This window comes from Salarias fasciatus, chromosome 13 (assembly GCF_902148845.1).
Source record: "Salarias fasciatus chromosome 13, fSalaFa1.1, whole genome shotgun sequence".
Classification (NCBI taxonomy): domain Eukaryota; kingdom Metazoa; phylum Chordata; class Actinopteri; order Blenniiformes; family Blenniidae; genus Salarias; species Salarias fasciatus.
In genome coordinates this window covers 9,539,253-9,559,974 of record NC_043757.1, presented here as the reverse complement: position 1 = coordinate 9,559,974, position 20,722 = coordinate 9,539,253, and the positions used below count along the sequence as shown (strand labels likewise).

Genomic DNA, 20,722 nt, shown 5'->3' with positions numbered 1-20,722 from the left:
ATGAAGCTCTCTTTATTTCCTCTGGCTAATTCATTCTCTGTCTATAGATGACATCTGCTGCACAGCGCTCTAAACAGGAGTCTCGGAGTGGCATTAGTGCTGAGATGAATGCTGATAGGAATCTGATGTATGGTGTGTGTGTGTGTGGGTGTGTGTGCACTTGTGTGTATGGTTATTATTGTACGCTCCATCTAAGTGACACGCTGTATAAGAATAGGAAAATGTTGACTGGTCCAAACTTTCCTATGCTTCCTTAAAGATGCATTTGAGCGTTGAAAGTTGGTTTTGACGCAGAAGATGCATGGAGAAATGAAAGGTTTGGCCGCTTCGTGGCGACAGCGAGGGTCAGCGTGAGGACGACGGAGTGCAGTCTGTCCGTGAGACGATTTGCAAAGATAGCCTTGCAAACGTGTGTGTCTAAGCCAGTATTTTTATGAACCCTGTTAGCTGTTGGCTTTCCTCAACAGTATGTCAGTCTGTGTCTAGTTAGCGAGAACACGCAGACACACACACACACACTCACACACACATACACACACACCAAAAGCTTTCCGACTCCCTCTCGCACCCGTCACCCATCTTCAATGCATCCCACATCATGGAAAATTGGCTCCTGTCCGGCTCTTTCCTTCTCTCTGCACCCCTCTCTCCCCAACCTGACTCTCTCTCTCTCTCTATCTCTCTCTCTCTCTCTCTCTCCGTCTTCGCGATCACGCGGCTTCTAGATGTGGGATAAGGAAACAAACAGCTGTTTCTGCAACTGTTGAGGTGTGAGAGAGAAGTCATGCTCAGACATGTCCGCGCATTACGTCGCGGGTTTGATTCCCTTGTATTTTATAAGCCTTCTTTGGTTATTTGTTGAGCTTTGTAAACTAATTGAACGAGTAAACTGACTGCACTCAGTCTTACTATAACCACTGTTTCCCAGCTGCGTGGTAACAATAACTCCACCCTAAATATTTTACATTCTTTCTCATGACTGATTGTTGATTGACTTCAGCATCAGATGAGTAATGCTGCATATTTACAGCCGCAGTTTAACACATCGCAATCAACAGGTGCCAAAGCATCTGCTGAACCCACGACTTCAAGAATAAGCTGCAGTTTTATCGCCTCTCTCTCTCTCCGAAGTGGCTCATCCTGAGCTCAGCTGCTCCCGCTGCTTTTATTCCACTGACATTACAGACATTACAGGCATTAAAGCATGCAGCGCGATGCAGCTGGTGTCAACATACACTCTGTAAAGGTGGACGATGCATCACTGTTTCCTCCCACTGTACAAACTGAAATATCCTGCTCCGCTGACGTCCATGCGAAGAGGCAGAGAGAGCTTTTCTATTTCCTTCCCTGTTTCCTGAAGGTTTTTACAAAAAAAAAAAAAAAAATCACGATGAAGTGGAGTTTAAAACAAATATTTATTTTATCAAAGTACAGGGCTGCCTGATAAGACGTTCCCTGAATATGATAAGGAGGGTAAAGAAGAACGGATGAAGGCAGAGGAAGGTATCCTCAGTAACATTAGGATGAATCATTTTTTGCCTATGATTTCGACCACACAGAATACATCAAGCAAAGAACGTCCTGTACTTTTCGGTGAGTTTTAAAGCTGTAAAATCTGCCTATTGACCTGATAAATGTTCTGACATGTTTGTTGGTTTAAAAAAAATGTAATTATTGCTGAAACATTTGGTAATAAATCGCCATAAAGCATGAAAATGAACAAAATAAGCACAGAAAATTGAGCAAAAATTGAATAAACAATGAATAAAGGAGCTCCAGAGTGTACTTGATATTTGAAAAACAACTTTGCTGAGCTTTATTTTAATGAGTGTTCCTTAAACACTGAAGAAAACAACAGATATTGGAGGTTCGGAGAAAACGGGTTGCAGCCACGACACCTCGGCGCTCTCCTGATCCACTTTTGAACTCGATTCGGAGAATGAACACAGCCGACCTGTTTTTCGTTGGAAGGATTAAAACCTTGAGAAGTGTGCATTGACGCCTGGCCGCTGCACCACTGTGTCCTTGGCCAGGCTCTGTTTTGGTCAAGTAGTTGCTTGGAAATAAAACTGTGTGTTTTATCGCTGCCATCATCAGGTAAGATACTGCACTCGACTGGATAAACACAGGGATTAACTAATAGACTGCTGGCAGAGAGCGGGCCAGGCTCCATCCCCCCCCCTCTTCTCACTCCGTCCCTTTTCTTCCTCTCATCTTCCCTCTTTCTCCCTGTCATCTCTTCTGACTCCACAGTCGCTGCTGAGTTCACTCCTTCAGCTCTCCTGCTCGTATTATATAACTTTTAAAGTAAAACTGTGACAGAATGAGGAGCAGACACAGAAAACCACGTAACAGGCATCGATAAAATCATAATCGATGTTGTGACCTGAAAGCAAAGATGAGCCTGTGAAAGGGGCATCAAAGAAAGACGATACACTCTGAGCTCATCTTGTTCTCTCAGCTTGTCGTCCTGCTTTAATCCCTATCTATATCTTCCTCTCTTGTTTTATTTCTGATGTGCTGATTCACCAGGTCTTTCCTAGAAGGAGCTCAGTCTTTCCACTGCCGTCTCTCTTTTATCCGCACAGACCTGCTGCGCCGTCCTACAGCGCTCAGTCACGTTCGAGATCTCGGCTCCTGCTCCTCTCTGAGCGCCATCCTCCTACTTTCTGTCCACAGTTTGGCTACCTTGACATCACGGCTCCATGTTCTCCCCGAAGTGACAGGCCTCTCTGTCTCTCTTGGTTTTTTTCGCTTTCTACTCCCTCCCTCTTTTTCAGCCCTTCTCCGTTTCCGTTCCCTCCCTCCGTCCCTTGATTGAAAGGGTATGCATGGTTGGCACAAAAAGAAAGGAGGAAATAGATAATGATACAGGATTGTATTGTGGAAAACCTTGACCTCTCACGTACCCGATCTGTCTCGCACACACGCAAGTAAACACACACATTTTCTCTCTGCGTTTTCAAATGCTTATTTCGATATTTAAGGGAAAAAAAACTCATGTGTGTTATGTGTTTAAAACAGACGTAACTCACTAAAAGTTTTCATATGTGCATAATACACACATTTAAGTTTAATAGCCTTGTAAAACTTAAGGAGTCAGTGTATTCGTATGTTGGTGTTTCACACGATCACATTTATTGTTTTCTCGATGGAAATATTTCATAAAACCGAGAGGGTCTGGGTTTGAAAAGCAGCCTCCTCCTACTGTGTGTGTGTTTGTCGTGTGATTGGCTCCAGCAACCTGCGGACAGGATGAAGTAGAAGATGGATGGATAGCAGTTTTAGCATTTAGAGCTGTTGTGTTTTGGTTAAATTTGTGTTTTTAGTTTGAACTGAATCAATTTATCCGATCTTGATAAGACAGTAAAAATAATTCTTCAAAAATAAAGGAATTGATCTCACAGTCGAACCCTGCTTTCAAAAGTAGAGTCAAGGAGAAGAATCCCAAGATGTTTGAATATTTCAAGTGTTTCAAAGTTTCATCAAACACAGAAGACACAGTATTTCATGTTTTGATCACATCACGACTTCTTGATTTTTGGACTTCTGCTGTGCTGCTGACTTTTCAAGGTCTCGTTTGAAGGGGAGATTAATGATACATGACTCACAAATGAAAGCTTTATGAGAATCTATCTGCTTCATGTAAAGCTTCAGCTGACTAATTTTACAACCACGCAAAGTTTCACTCCTCGAATCCCTGAAAATGAATTGTGTCTGTTTATTTATTATTTAAACATGACCGCTAACAGCCACAGACTGTAACATCCATCTGGTTTGTTCTGACTGTAGAGGGTTAACGCTTTTTAATCTTTTACACGCTTTGTTGGTGGAACAGTCTGTTTCAGTGTGCCTCTTTCTGGAAATCAAAGTTCACTCTTCCCATTCACAATGTGAGTCCACTCAGCGGGAGCACTTTTACAGCCTGGATGATGTATGAAGTGAAGTTTTGACTTCCAACATGAATTACTGATGAAAACTTTGGTCACACAGCTGCAAATACACACACTACCAGTATTTCTTGGACCCTAAAGACTTTACTCTTCTACTCAAGAGAATATAAGTTTATCCTTTGTGAAGATCAAGATGATCGCTACCACAAAACCACTTTTTGGTTCTAGCAGTTTGCGTATCATATTTCCACTTGACGACAGGATCGGGATTGTAATAAACATCCCTGTGTGTTCCGGCTGTAAATCTTCAATGGCCACATTACTGAAATACTCACTTCCCACTGCTCTGTCTTTTGTGACTTTGTGGAGGAGCGCAGTGCTGGTCTTTGGCTGTACATGGACTTGTCTGCAAGTCATCCATCAGCATTAGGTTAGTTTTAGATAGTTTGTCTCTGCTGAAGCATTGAAACAGATGCTCTCTCTCACATCTGCAGCCTGTCAGCGGCGCTCTGAGGATGCTGATCTTATCGGGTAATGTCAGAGCGGGCCAAACATGCAGTTGAAATGTGTAATAAAATGAGTTAGCCGGCCAGAGCAGCCAAAGAAATGCTATAAATAAAGTGAACTCAGATATTTTCTGTCACTCTGCATTACGGCTTGCTGCATTTATTGTGTTACATATTTAGTAAAACCAAGTATGGAAACAGTGATAATAGTTGTAAAAGAAAACGGTAAAATGGTTCAGTCTACATCCAAACAAGCTATAAAAAAAACTGAAGTGCACAAATAGTACGAACCCTGAAGCATTTTCCACATAAGTCCCCGTCCACCTGTACCAAACAGAAAGATTTGGCCGGCGAGGATGTGGAAAAGATCAATATCCTTTCCACTTATTCGCAGTGGCATGTGAAATTTTTCCACTTTTTCTTCTATGAGGTAACGAACAGCAAAGTCTGACCGATCACACGACATGTGTGTCCATAATCCATTCATCGCATGTTAAACACAGAACCATAAATAGTCGCCTCCTTGACACCAGACCTTTGCTGCCACTGCACACCGTTAAGAGTTCATATTGATCACCCTTTCTCAGGTTTTTGTTGCTGTTTTCATACCTTGCTGCACCCAAGCTGCTTAAATGACTCAGAAGTTTTCCATAAATGGAAAAGTCACGTTGACAGCAGTCAAAAAGCACGTGGGAAGAGACACTTTAATCAGCACAGGGATATAAATGATCAGCAAAAGCTCCCGACCCAATCAGGGGTGAGGAAGCAGACAGAACGACCCGAGGGCGGAGTCAGAAAAGCATCTTAGATAAGAAAAGAGTAAAGGTGTATTCTGCTAGAGCCAAGACAGAAGTTTGTTTTCTCAAGGTGGCAAAAGGAAGGTTAGTTCCCTGACCTCAAACTTCTTTTGGTGGTCCTTGATTTCCAGTGAAAGAAAAAATATAGATCTTCACATCGTCTTTGTTCAAGGTTGTAATATCTATTTATATTTTGTCAGGTGACATTCCATTGATTTTATTCTTAGTTCTTCATAAGAATAGGGTGCTTAAAGTTTGTAATTTGCTATGAGTTGGTTTTTATGAAAGGGTTTTTTGAATGAAAAGAGAATGGTTCGAGGTGGACTCATTTTTTTTACAAACAAGCAAAAACATTGAACTTTAGCCCTTGTTGTTCATCCATCCGTCTCAGCACAGGAACAGCTCGGAGCTCACTTTGGGTGAAGGAAAGATTCACCGTAGAGAGGTTTTCATTTAAAATATCATCATTATTTTGTCACTGCATCAGCAGGTCCCTCATAATCCACAACAGCCTTCATGCCGTCTGATAACCTTTTTTCAAACGCTCAATGTCTCTGCAATTTGCAAGTTTCACAGAATAATTCATCTCTGCCACCAACTGAGTAACCCGAAGTACGAATTCAGCTGAGGGCTGATCGATGTGGCAGTTTGTCCTGAATTGTTTGTGCTGATTGACGACAATCAGTCACAAGCAGCTTCTCATTCATCACCTCTGTCTCCGTCGACTGTTCGTAAGTTCATCGTCAGGTAATGAATAGCAAGAGGTGGAACCAATGACAGTGTTTCAGATCAGCTGCAATAATGCCTTTAGTGACTAATGCTTCATGATGTTAAATTAATCGCAAATTAAAAGAAGCAGGTCAAAAATGGTGACGTACTGTAAAGTCAGGGGTGCATGTTAATTAGTCCCTCCGTCAGGAAAGAATATAATGGTCTTCATGTGAGTTCTGCCTATCAGCAGGAAGCAGGGGGTATTGGAAAAAGGTCCGCTGTTCCAACTGCTACATAAAAATGCTAAATGTGAAGTGGAAATTGTTGCTCAGTTGGTGGCTCAACCCCATGTTTGATTATTTGAATCAATTTTCTGCCTGTCCGTGTTGAACCAGGCAGAAGTGTGAGTCTGGGCCTTTCGTGGCACCTGTCACCCATCAGTGTATGAATAAGTGAATATGACTGATCCGGTAAAGCAGTAGAAATGTAATATATAGGTGAAGTGTGTTCAGCTTTGAATGTCATATGAGGTCTCCGTGCCTCATTCCTCTCTGTTCTGACTCCTCAGTGTGTTATCTCAGGGCGCTTTACCTCGTAAGACCTTGCAGGGAGACAGAGTGAAATCCAGCAGTGTAACAGTTCCCACATGAAAATCAGAGGGAAGGAAAAACTCGCTTTCAGAAGGAAGAAACCTCTGACAGAAGCGATCTCCTAGGTGGAAACCATCTGCCTCAACCGGCTGGGGTGGGGCAAGAGAGAAAATAGCAGTACAATAAACACCGGGCAGGCTCGTGGGGTCAGTAAGCACAAATGAGAAACACGCAACTCTGGAGCCAGAGATGCTTTCAGAAAAGCAGAGGGAGAGATAAAACAGGGAGGCAGAAGCTCACATGATGAGAGTGGAGAAGACAGGAAGGGGATGATGTGCAAAATGAACACATGGAAAATGAAAGCATCGCAAGATCTACGGTCCATCAAAACAGAGCTTCAGACCTCATCTCGAAACTATTGAGGATGTCTGCTTCCTCCTGATTGCGGGACTGTGATAGATTGAACTTTCCCTGCTACTTTTTGAAACTCAGGGAACCTCAAGTAAGCCCGCACACTGAGAACGAACAGTTCTGCTGGGATAATAAGGTCCTTTGAGAGATCTCCAAGATAAAATGGATCTTGGCCTTGAAAGGCCTTGTATATGAGGAGAGGGATTTTATTATTATCATAAATTTTTGATTTTTGTGAGAGTCTACCAAGAGAAGCTAACGTGGGAGGGAGCTTATCGAGTTTCCATCAGCACTTTCTTTGTGGTTTAAATGGGAATTTATTTCAGACTTAACAAGGAACAACAGCTGTCCAGGTCTTTGGTCAAAATCATACCGAGGTTTTGGACTCAATATCTTCAGAACAATGGCAACCGATCATTAGGAGAAACAATGAATTTTTTTTCTTGTTTCAGGAATTTAGTGATAAAAACTGAAGCATGTGGGTGAGTGGAAGTGTGTGACAGTGGTGCTAACTGCTACTTTCCAGTGTTCGACTTAAATGGGACTTCAGATACTTAAATTCAGTGCGACTTAAAACACATCAACACCTATAACCAGGCGCAATTTTGTTTCTTTATTATGCGTTTAAATCCTGCATGTGAACGACCTGCTGCAAACAATCATCACTGCTGTGTTTCAGACTCATTTCAGTGTGTTTTAATTCATTATGATAACCAGAAGTGTTTCTTTTGTCAATATAATCAGTATCGCTGTTGTATCAGGTTGAGCTTCAATTTTCATGTGATAAAACACCAATAAGGCCAGTGAAGGAAGATATTTGTATTAAAAGTATGGCAACAAAAAAACATCTTTCTCTGCCTTCCTCCACTCTCATATTCTTTAAAGTGGCACAATGTTTCTTTTAAACTTTTCAGGCAGTACTTCAGATTCACAATAAAAAGATCGAAGCCCCCGATGGTAACAGTTATCAGAAAGACAGATGGATCAAGTCACGTCAATAATATTGAATGCCAGATCTTCCTGATTCTGGGGCTCTGAAAAGTTTTTTGGTTTGTTTTTCATGATTGTAGAAATAATTTGATTTTTGACTCCAGCTGAATCAAGGATTTGTATAAAACATATCAAACCACCCTATATACTGTGTGTGTGTGTGTGTGTGTGTGTGTGTGTGTGTGTGTGTGTGTGTGTGTGTGTGTGTGTGTGTGTGTGTGTGTATAGATAGATAGATAGATAGATAGATAGATTCAGACTACAGACTTCCCTCAAACATTGAAATGGTATTTCCTCCCTTCAACTTCAGCTTTAAAAGTAATAAATGCATGAACACTATCTTTTGACATCCCACGACAGAGGGTGTTCCAAACTTTAATATCATTGTTCAGGTAAAAGGAAAAGTAGGCCTTTACACTGGTACACATGCTTTTGTGAGCTGAGAGTCTCATCCTGGTTGTACTGTGGCTCCCATCAAAGAGAAATATGTGTTTTTGAAGTTATACTTGCAGCTTCTGAAAGCAAAAAAGGCAGGATCTTGAAGACTTATTTCCCCAAAGGCTCTAATCAAGGTCTCTGAACACAGAAATAATGTTGTAATTTCCATTCATCTTATGCAGGCATGCAGTATTCAGTTTTTATTCTTTCTCTCTTTTTATGTCTTCACTCAAAGCCTGGTTCTGAAATGTGAATAGCGAGGGCACGACAGTAGCATGAGGACTTTTATTTGAAGCTGAACCCTTGATCAAAATCCTTTTGAAAATATACAATTGTGCTTACAAAGAGTAATTTCATTTGTGCATTCACATTCGGCGGAGCTTTTCATTTAAGTCTGTCATTTTTAGCCTGAAATGAAAAAGTTGGGAAGTTCACTTTGCCTCTGAGTTTGCTGTCAGTGTCGATACAGAAACACTTGTGCCTGACCTTCCTGTCATTTTCTGAAGTGCCGCCTGGAAATCACTGTTACGAAAAAGCTGATGCTTAATACAAACTCAAATTCTGACATTCACAGAGCTGCTGACTTTTCATATCAAATGTAGCCTGAAGAGACCTTTCTTCAGGTGCTCTTCACATCGTAAACAAAGACGTGAAGGGTTTCCAACTGGCTGAAAGGTCAGCGGGGTCAGACGCTCCCAGCACAGCTGAAGTTATTAACCGGCCTCTGAGCTCATACGTGTTGATAAACTCAGCAGTGGGTCAGTAAGATTGATGAACTCCCACTTTGCCATTTGATTCACAGCCTTTATTCCCATGGCAGGAAGAAACTCCAGCTCGTACGGAATGTATCGCCGTTGCTTCAACGCTGTTCCAGCTGCAGATGCTCACCTTGAGGGAAAGCCATGCAGTCACTCTGCCACTTCTGCCCAGATCCTGGAGCATTTTTCAGACTGTCAGCAGGGAAGAAGCACAATTGCTTTTCGGAGGTCGCATAGATGCTGAAAACTTTGCCATTGAACCAGGACAGGAATAGTTTTACTAGCTTCAGAAGATCAGATGCATTGGTCAAGTTAACATAAATACTAATCTTGTGAATTATTTTGAAAAATAGTTAACATCTTGTAGGCTTTACTGAAACTTACTGTACAAACAAGTTACTGAACAAACCTTGAACCATCCACACTCCCTTTTTGAAAAACGTGCTGATTAATTATTAACTAAACAAAAAAAAAAAAAAAAAATGCAATGCATCCCGAGTTGGATTTTTACTGCACTTGACCATGCAAGCCCTGAATTGAGAAAACACACTGGCCGGATGCTGTTTGTAATTGCTCTCCTCGTGCTGTCCGTCTGCACGACAGTGAAGAGTCATTAGCAAAAAAGCAGAACGGATCAGATGCAGATGTGGGCGGCCGTCAGTTCCCCTCTGCCGCTCGATCACTTCCCTTCTCACATTTATCGTGGACCTTGTTGAAAATGAATGGGGGCATCGATCGCACCAGAGAACCTGGAGCGAGTGAAGTACAAAGTGATGGTTAGCAGGGAGACAAGTGAGGCCGAGGCAGGGAGATGAAAGATGGAGGAGGCGAGGAGGTAAGTGAGGCAGAAGGGGGTAAATAAACAACTTCAAAGATTGAAGAAGCAGGTAACAAAAGAGCGGGGTTTTGGAAATGAGGAGGGAGCAAGAAGAAGATTTTTGTACACAGAAAACAAACAGTCGGAGGTCTGCGGAGATAAATTCTGAAATATCAGACAGATGGCGTCTTCATAAAAAAAAAAGAAATGTTCTGAAATACTCTGAAGGAAGCAGGCTGCGACTGCTAGCCAGTGCATATGTTGCCTGGGAGCTTCCTTCTGAATTTTAATTTGTGTTTGCTCATTAACCAACTTACAATATGACGTATGAAGCAGTGAGTCGCTTCCTCGCAGGCAGCTGGCAGACAGTAAGGGCGGCTCGGCTTTTCTTGGAAGATCGTGGACTGATGCAATGTGTGTGTTTTGCCGTAATTAGAAACAATCCTTGATGAAAATGTGTTGTGAGTGTAGCTGTCTCCCACTGCACCACATGTGCAGTACAGTCTTTCTACAAATTCTATGACATTTTTAGACAATGCACAATTGCAGTTTTAGAATATATTCAACTGAATGCATGTTGTACGAACCATTCCCAATCTGGACTGGTACATTTTGGTTTGAGTGGTTGATGGGCCTGGAGCGAGATGCTGCAATCAAAATCTTTTCGTAAATAAGAAAAGAAAATCCATGCGAATGGTTGGCAGAGAGACAAATGCACTTGCAGACAGTCGGTGAAATATTTTCCCTCGTCAGTGAATAACCAGCTTACGACACGACGCATCTGATCAGCACTTTGTCATCTACTTCTTCCACTTGTCTTATAATTAGTGTGACGAGGATTTGTTTTGCATTAGTCCATCCACTCAGTGCATGAATCACTAGAGAAACAGTATTAAAATAAAATTAACCCACAGAAGCTTTAAACTGGGGGCTTAACCTGGTCCTAATAATTCTTAAAATAGTTTGAATCCTGTCTGATGGAGCCTGGCAGAGGAGAAATAATCACTGGCAGGCATTCTGTGTGTGTGTGTGTGTGTGTGTGTGTGTGTGTGGCTGTCTCCATTACAGGGGTTATTCGGTTATTTAGTGAATGAAAGTCATTTATTACACATTTATGTAATTTGTGCGTCATTTCTCGGTGTGTGTTTTGTCTCCACAGGTTCATCCTGGTGTTTGGATGTCTGGTTCTCTCTGTGTTTTCCACCATCCCCGCTCACCAGGAATTCTCCTCGCACTGCCTGCTCATTCTGGTAGGAGGTGCACACAAGCACGAAACGCACGCACGCTGAACTTTGACTCCACACCGAACACTGCTTTAAAAAAGGCCGTTTTTACTACTACTGCTTCATTTTATTTGCGCTCTGACTTTCTGGGGCAGTTACCAATTACTGGCAATTTTCCATGAATGGAGAAATTAATATTATTAGAGTTAAACATGATTCCTGACAGCCTGACAGTGTCCAGTGTGCGCATCTCACTTTCCTACAGACCATTTATAGACGGGAGATTTATAAAACAGTTACCATAAAGTGGCGTGTTTATGGTTAACAATCAGGTGAGGAAGCAGATTGGGCATCGAGTGAGGAACCAGGGAGCAGAGACTGGAGTGGAATTGTGGAATGTGTATCGTGTGTGTGTGTGTGAGTGTGTAGGCGGTTGATTGATGCTTATGTTTCTATTGGAATTGCTGATTGTGCATTACCACAGCAATAATGAAGTGTGATTATCGCTCCCCAACCGCTCGACGTCCACAATTAAGTGCTACAATTCAATTTGCGTTCAGTGCGTTCCCTCTCACGTGACGCATCACAGATTCATCACCCCGACCAAGAGGGAGACGGCCGCCCGCGTGTCCTTTCTACAGGGTGTGAATTTTGCTGTCATGCATTTTTACGGCTTTATCCGACGCTGGAGCCTATTCCGGCTGACGAGCTGTGAAGAGCCAGCACATCTGGAGGCGAGGGGAGAGGAGCAGGTGTTCACGTTGAGATGCAATCAAGATGAAAACCCTCCTCTGCGCCGGGAGAACATGCAAACTCTGCCCAGCTGTCGAACCAGGGACCTCCTTCATATGAAACGACTGCAAATAGTTGTAAAGTGATGACAATCCTGGCAACAAAAGATGAGCCAACTGCATCTGGTAATGCAGTGTTTTCTCTTCCTCATCATGTAAAAATTACTGCAATTTTAAAAGATCAACAGTAAAAAAAAAAAAAAACCTTTTTTGATATATGAGGCACTCATGTATAATATGTGAGGTTCTCAAAAAATTTTAAACCCTTTTTTATTATTGAATAGAGTGTCCAAGTTACTGTTGATGCTCCACAGATCCCACTGAGCCATTAAATAAAGAGTCTTGGATGAAAGATAAAACAGTCGGTTCAAAGCTGTTTGTCTTTTACAGTTACTGTCACTGGCACAGGACCTCGCTGGAAACACATGCACATGCTTTAGTTTTCAGCTGTGTAAAATCATGAGTTTGTGTGTATTACATATTTAAGAATACTGATGAACTTTAGCTACATTTCTCCAAAATGTACCCTCATCTTTATTTTTTTTTTCATAGATGGCGATTTATTAAACAGCGCTACTAATGGCATTAGAGTTTTTTAGTAATGATTAATTTAAGAAATTACTTTTCCCAGCATTATAACACCGTTACTGTTACTGACACTGACAATAATAAGAGGCGCAGTTCCGTTATTATAATTCACCTTTCGGCTGTTTTTTTTTTATTCTGTCAAGTGTCCATTTATTTCAGAGTAATACAGTACTTAGTTTGCCAAGTAATTAGTTACTTTTAAGACACTATAAATCAGCTACTTAACCTCTGCCAGGAGGTTATGTAATCATATCGCTTTGTTGGTTTGTTGGTTTGTTAGCAAGATTGCGGAAAAAGTAATGGACGGATTGCAATGAAACTTTGTGGAAAGGTGGGTCTTGGGCTAATTTAGAATCCATTAAATTTTGGTGATGATCCGGATCACTGTCTGGATCCAGGAATTTTTTTAAAGTATTCTTTATCATTGAGAGATAGGGAGTCTTTCACATGGTTGGGCAGGCCCGCTGACAGGGGGGGACAAACGCCTGGTTCAGGACGCGCCGCTTCCGACGCGGAAGTGGGAAGCGCCGCTCACCGACTGTCAGATCGGCGCCCCTGTTAACCTATCTGACGGTTCATACAGGAGGCGCGGGGGAATTACTATTGCAACAACACATCATCAGTAGGGTAAAAGTAACCTGTCTCACGACGGTCTAAACCCAGCTCACGTTCCCTATTAGTGCGTAGCGGCTCGCGCCGTGGACCACGGGCGCGCCGTTCCTCTCTATTTTCTCCGCGAGTCTCGCGCGCCGCGCACCGCCAGTTGTAAAGCTGGACAGAGCAGATCGCACCAGACAGGAAGTCGGGAACGGAAAATACGAGAGAATCCGGTCAATTGTCAAATTAAAATGAAGTAAAATAACATAAATTATGTTGCTTTTCGGTTTTCCTTTCCAGATAAACACACACACACACACGCATACACACACACACACACACACACACAGGGAGAGAGGACGACAGGGCGACAGACAGAGGCACTGCACGCAGCAACGCTCCGCTCCGATCACGCCCCGATCACAATGTTGTTTGATTATATATGCTGTTTTTATTGTTGTTGGTGACTGATTTGACCTGTGGCGGGGGTCTGTGATCTCTGAGTGCCAAATTCTAGTTTAAAGAAGTAACTAGTAACTGTAACTAATGGCTTTTTAAAAGTAACCTGCCCAACACTGATGACAAATGTTAATAAAAAAAATCCCCATTTCCTAAAACTGATTTTTCAGCTTTTAATAACAGAAAAATACTGACTTAAAGCATTTCTAGTTGGCAACTGGGTTATCTTCAACAGAACTAGCTACGCCTGCGCTGTTCCTACTCTTAAACACTCCAAGCTGCTCTAACTGCAGGTCCGTTACTGTTGCAGAAGGGGGGGAGAAAAAAAAAGCACACTTTTCTAAGAAGAGTATGGAGGGCTCGGTTCCACGCCAGTGTCACAATAAGTCACGCTGGTGAAGCGGCGCTGGGACTGGCACGGCCAAATGGAATACAGCCATTATTAATGTTATGAACTGCACCTGTGCTTCTCCTGCCAGGACAAGTCCAAATGTTTAGCTTAGTGACTATAAAGCGCGCTCATAACGGTGCACGGTAATGACGGCGCAAGTAATGATTTTCTATCACATTTACCTCACCGTGACCTTTGGAGCACCAATTGGAGGAGCAAAGGATCGGATCTTTCTGTGTGTGTGTGTGTGTGTATATGTGTGTGTCCGTGAATGCTTGTTAGTGTGGTTGTTGTGGTTGTTTAGTGTGAGACACACAATTCAGACTCTGCGATGAATAAAACACACTTCTTCCAACCTTTTAACAATTTTCCTGCTTTTGTATTTTTCTTTGTGTGTGACATGTTGTGTGTGTGTGTGTGTGTGTGCGTGTGTATTTTGCAGGAGTTTGTGATGATTGTGGTCTTCGGCCTGGAGTACATCATCAGGATATGGAGTGCCGGCTGCTGCTGCCGCTACCGCGGCTGGCAGGGTCGCCTCCGCTTCGCCCGGAAGCCCTTCTGTGTCATCGGTAGGCCGCAAAACAATCAAACAATTAAATTAACAATACATAAAATATGTCATGTACAAACAGTAAAGAGTGTGGCGAGGTCATTTCCCCTCTGTGTGTCACCTCCTCTCTGCTGAATGGTTTTTATCTCCAGAGGAAACAAAACGTATCATCTCTCACTGAGTGATGCTAACAACAAATAGAATATAATTATATTGTTGAATGAGAAAAATGTTTAGTACTGTGGCACAAATTAGATTCACTCATCCCACAAAAAAACTTTTTGTCAAAGTTCTTTATAAACTTTCTGCATTTCCATAGAAAATAGATCTCATTTACTGACATGCCAGCTGGATGCTGTAGATGGCAGGTGTCAAACATAAGGCCCGTGTGCCAAAACTGATCGGCAAGACTCACCAAGCAAATTGTGAAAATTTCAAAGAAAGCAGTCTTTTTTTTTTTTTTTTTTTGTCAGCATAATTTTTGAGCATGACGGACTCAATAAGACGCTGATACCTGAGCTGACATGTCAGCATGAAAGCTCAAAGCAGGGCGGTCAGGGTGAGTTTCTGAAAACAAGCATAATGCAACAGCTTCAGGAGAAGGTTTCTGGACATTTCACTGTCAAGTGCACCAGAAAATATTGTTAAAATTAACCTGCTGAGACTCAAGTCATGTTTGGCAGTACTTGTTTAGTTTTGTGAAAATACAGACTTTTTTATCACGTAAAATCTTCAACACAACACAGAAGTACTTTAAAGTTTAACAATTAAAGGTTATCGTGGTGCAACTTTATGGGTCTGACCCACTCAAGATGAACCTGGACTGTATATGACTCCTAAACTAAAACACCTCTGATTTAGATGTATTTGTGCACCAGAGAGCCACAAAAAATCCCTCCATCAAACTCGACTTGGTAAATATTATTTTTCTCTGTCAAACCGACATCTCAGTGAATGTTGTGCTTCTATACTTATTTTTTAAACTTTTAACTTGTCCATGCTGACATTTACTATTCAATATATATTCTAGTATTATATTTAATATTTTATTGACATGCTCTCCTTTTTGTTATTTCATCTAAATTCCTGCTATTCTGTGTGGAGCAATGCTGTGAAAAGCCTCTTCTTACTGTAAATCTCACAATGAAAAGCTGACACGAGTGATCAATACGATTTTGAATTGTGTTTTTTATCATGAAAATAAGAAATCCCTGTTACAAAGCCTGCAGCTGCCTGAAATTTCTTAATACTTTTTACCTAAAAAAATCTGTCTTAGCACATTCCTTTTATATTGAGACTAAATATGAATTGATTTTCTTCCTGTTTACTAATATCAATTTATTAGTTTTAAGCCTTTTTTTTCTTCTTTTCCTCTGACAACCCCTCCCTGAAGACAGGAGCTGTCGATGTCAGCGTTTTAATATTGTATGAATTTTTCTGGCAGCCTCTGAGAAATACAACACAATAAAACCAGTTTATCAATAAAACTAAACTTTTTTCTCTCTTTTTTATCACCTCAATAGATGTCAAATTTCTCTGTAAACCCATAACTTCCTCCACAAAGCATAAATATTGTGTTGTAAATGGGCAATTGATTGAGAAACGTAATAATCCAGTTTGTCTGAATATAAAATATTTATCTCTGGTGTCCGTTCAGTGTAACTCCTCCCAAAGGAGATTGAAAAAAATGATCTGTCCTGGTGCTGTCCGGCTCTGGAGCCTCCCTTTATCGCTCGGGCAGCACAGGCGACAGTCCGCTGGGAAACACAGGCCAGAAAATGAGTGTTTTATTTTAGGACTGTTGACAGAGTGACAGGGGGAGACTAATAGAGACCGAAACGTAAACAAACAGTTTGTAGTGAATCGATACCTGCTTAAAAGGTGATGGATGGGGGGGGTGGGTGGGTTGGATGGATTTAGAGGTGAGTCAACCACACTTCCTGTTGCTAATACTGTGGAAGCTGTGACCTTTAATTTTCAGTCTTTTTCTCCCCAGACATCATCGTACTTATCGCCTCGGTTGCCGTGGTTTCAGCCGGTAGCCAGGGTAACATCTTCGCCACCTCTGCGCTGCGCAGCCTTCGCTTCCTTCAGATCCTGCGCATGGTGCGCATGGACCGCAGGGGGGGCACCTGGAAGCTGCTGGGATCTGTAGTTTACGCGCACAGTAAGGTAAACGGCGCTGCTCACGTTTGACTGTACGCACTCTGAAGGAGAAATAACCCGGCGGTGTTTCGCTCTCGCGTCCCGTGCGCTGGTTTCCACATTCCTCTGACACAAAGTGATGTATTATTCAAATTAAATTTCTCTGTTCGCTCTTTTAAAAATAATATCTTGAGAATATTAGATCATGGTGAAGTTTATTAAGGCCTTTATTGAAGCACAAGTGCTGATTCATTTCATTCATGTGTGAATGAAACAGTGAAGGTCTGTCTTTCATAATTCACTTTCATTTCAGTAGGAGACGTCACAAAGAGCTCTATTACAGTTTCACAGTACTATACTGTCAGTAGCTGTTGAAATAACTTTAGAATTATCTGATGTTCATTGTGTTTGCAGTGTCATTACATTTTTATTATATGTTCATTCTTCCTTAATTGGGATTTCTTGACATTATCTCTGTCTTTTGTGTGCGAGATACAATACAAATGTACGTTTACAGGACCGTCTCCAAATAGGAAACCACTAACACAAAAGGAGTAAAGTTAACAAATGACTTAATAAAACCAAAGATAAAGTTCATACTCATGATTTCTCACGCTTTATAAAACAAACCAAGGTTTCCCTCCATTTTCCATTGTTGTTCACTGTATAATCAGTTGTTTGTTGTGGACTTCTTTCCCTTTTCTGGTTAAAACTAAACGTTTCAGAAATATGTCCAGCTGTATCTAATTATTTTTCTCATTATATCTTATTGATTTCTGCTAATAGCTTTTCTTGCTTCGATGAGGAATTGAAATAAATAGTGTGTCTCCTTTGGGAAGTGTAAACAGCAGGGTGTCGGGGGAAGCTACACACTCTCTAAATAGAAAACCAACATGCGAGTGGAGTCTGTACGTTAATTTTGGTTGTTTCTGCTTTGTTTGTCCCGCAGGAGTTGGTAACCGCCTGGTATATTGGATTCCTGGTCCTGATCTTCTCCTCCTTCTTGGTCTATCTGGTGGAGAAAGAATTCAATAAGGAGTTTGCCACGTATGCCGATGCTCTGTGGTGGGGCACGGTGAGTGGAGTTCCATCACAAGAGGAAAATATCAGAGAAGATTTTGTTCTTTTAATGGAGAAATGCATTTTACTGCAGCCTTTCAAAGTACTAAGTTAATATTTAATTTGGATTTTATGGCTGCAAACTAATTCCTGACCTCCAAAATCCCCAGCACAAGCAAAGAAGGGTGTTCTGCTTCCACCTGACAGCAGCGATCTATTTCCATTAACGGTTTGAGTGTAACCCTAATGACACCTGCAATACAAAAACCAGCAGGAATGGTCTTTGGAGTCACACTCGAGTGGCTGCGCTGCACTGTTTCCTCCTACATCCTCCCATGAAATTGTGGAAACGGACGAGACACACGAAATGGCCAAATCAATAAATTCAATCTTCCCCTGCTGCCAGGTGAGACCTGGCCTGTTGGGCTGGTGGGAATGACGCTCAGACACACCGTGGCTCCTCTTCCTGTGGCCTCGGAGCATCTCCCTCTGCCGTCAACACAAAACGCTGTTAATTCAAAAACCGATGTGAAGAAATCCTTTGATTTTGAGCCTTTCATCGGAACAGTGTTTTTGTGAATTTGATAATTTCTCAGTGGAAAGTGTAAAAGCAGGAAATATTGGTGAAGAATATATCTAAGTGATTTAAAATATCAAAGGGAACACGTGTCTTAGCCATGTTAACGTCACGTTAGTCATTTCATCAGGCTCAGTATTATGTTTGAAAAGTTTTCAGTCAATCCTCAGTTTGTAATTCAACCTGTATCCTCAGCTCCATTTCCTGTTTTTGTTCTTGATCCTGCGTTGGATCTGCCTGAGAGTTGAAGTCTGACTTTTCAGATCACCCTTACGACCATTGGCTATGGTGACAAGACGCCTCAGACCTGGACCGGACGGTTGCTGTCAGCCGGCTTCGCCTTGCTGGGGATCTCCTTCTTCGCTCTGCCAGCCGTGAGTGAAACACACCGCTCCCTACACAGCGGCACAATGACTGACTGCTCTGACTCCTACAAGTTCAGCCATTAGGATTACTCGAGATGGAGCTTTGAACCGGTCTTTGGTGAATTAATGTCTCGGTGTGTGTGTGTGTGTTTCTTCCTCGCAGGGCATCCTGGGGTCAGGCTTCGCCCTCAAGGTGCAGGAGCAGCATCGACAGAAGCACTTTGAAAAAAGAAGGAACCCAGCTGCCAGCCTCATCCAGGTAAACACCAGCTCCAAACAAACACTCGTCACCTCTGCCGGTTGCTGCAGCAGCAGCAGCTGCAGCTGAGGATCAAGATAAACACAAATGTGGGCACACAGTTGTCGTCTATTTGTGGTTTATTTAAGCTAAGTCATTGGTGTGTATCTGTGTCTGCAGCAAACCGTGAGGGATCCTTTAGAGGGCTTATTACGGGGAAGGCGTTTCAATGCATGCAGTAGACGCACTACGTTGCCAAAAGTATTTGCTTGCCAGCATACATGTGAACTTGAATGATGTCTCCAGACTGTTCCCACAAAGTTAGGAACGAGAAATTGTCTATAATGTCAGAGTTACTTTTACTGGAACTGAAGAGCGGAGAGCGGAGACCAACTCCATCACAGCAAGGAACAAGGCCACCCCAGAACCCCTCCACCACCTCCAAACCCTGCACGCAGTACAGTGCAGTCAGGCGAGTCCTGTTCTCCAAACCCAGACTGTCCATCAGATCGCCAGACGGAGTGGCGGTGTGCTTTACACCACTGCGTCAAGTACCCTTGTTGCTGTTGCCATGGAAACCCTCCATGACGCTCTCCACACACTGTTCTGGAGCTCCCCTGAAGATCACACCGTTTGGAGATCTGTAGCTATCGATTCTGCAGAAGGTTGGCGACCTCTGCACTCTGCGCCTCAGCGTCCGCTGGCCCTGCTGTGTGATTCTTCATGGACGACTTGCTGTTGTTCACAGTCGCTTCCTCTTTGTTATTCGCTAACAGGTGATTGTGGAATATTTAGTAAATTCACTGAGCACCTGATAGCGGCTCATTCTTGCATGTATGTTTCTAGAAATGGTCTGCAAGTGATTGATTTTTACACCCGTGTCCATCGAAATGATTGGAACATTTCGATTCAGTGATTTGGGGAGCTGAGAAAATACTTCTGGCAATATAGTGCATGCGCGTGTGCGAGCCTGTTATTTTTTTAGCAGATGATGACTAACGGTGTGTGAGGCACTCTGCCGTCTCCCAGGTCTGACACCAGCACACACGGTTCGCCATGGCGACCAGTCCCATGGCAGACGCTCCTCACTGTGTCTCATTGTAATGGATGAGACCAGCTGCACTGCTGTCGAGTGAACAATAAATGTCGACTGTGGAGTGTGAGTGTGTGTCCAGAGGTATGCAGCTGTGTTTTTGTTTGCACGTCTCTGACGGTTTCTTTGCTCAGAGGACTTCCAAACCTCTGCAACTCTCCTGATTGTTTTTGAATAGCATATTTAGAATTGGAAATGACTGCAAATCTAAACTGCCACCCCAAAATTAAAAAGGCATTCAGAACAAAGACAATAAGCAACAGTAATCCAATGTGTGCACAAGAGAAACAGAAAAATGCAATCACGCGGCACAAAACAAACTATGGCTTTCTACAGAGTAATGTTATGAAAGGAAAATAAAAACGGTTTGTTCTAATCACTTGGCAGTTCAATAAACAGAAATTATTTTGGATTTGATAACAATCGTGTTGTGACAAAACCACCCAATAGCCAATTTAATAGTATGAAAGCCACTTCATGCTGATTAACCTGAAAAGCAATTTATAGCAGCATATTTTCATTATTTGATGTTCTTTTCCTAATATTAGTCATGTTTTTAGAGTTTCAACTCCAGTGTCCACAGTTATTTCCAATGATTGCAATGCTCCTAAAAAAGGAACATTGTAAAAACACAGTAATACCTGAACATATGTTATTAGTTTAACAAAGGACTCGTGTATAAAATAGTCACACAAAAGAGTCGTGCAAAGTTGTGGATGTGTGAAGGTGTGATTG

General features: G+C 42.2%; 1 protein-coding gene across 1 annotated transcript in view; it reads left to right on the top strand.

Moving 5' to 3' along the window:
* The window catches only part of kcnq5a (potassium voltage-gated channel, KQT-like subfamily, member 5a), a 109,233-nt gene that overhangs the window by 66,773 nt on the left and 21,738 nt on the right, over positions 1 to 20,722 (top strand). The window contains exons 2-7 of the mRNA XM_030107193.1: positions 11,071 to 11,161; positions 14,403 to 14,529; positions 16,507 to 16,682; positions 17,605 to 17,730; positions 18,555 to 18,665; positions 18,820 to 18,915. Of these exons, the coding sequence (XP_029963053.1) occupies positions 11,071 to 11,161; positions 14,403 to 14,529; positions 16,507 to 16,682; positions 17,605 to 17,730; positions 18,555 to 18,665; positions 18,820 to 18,915 (727 nt within the window). The remainder of the gene's footprint in view (positions 1 to 11,070; positions 11,162 to 14,402; positions 14,530 to 16,506; positions 16,683 to 17,604; positions 17,731 to 18,554; positions 18,666 to 18,819; positions 18,916 to 20,722) is intronic.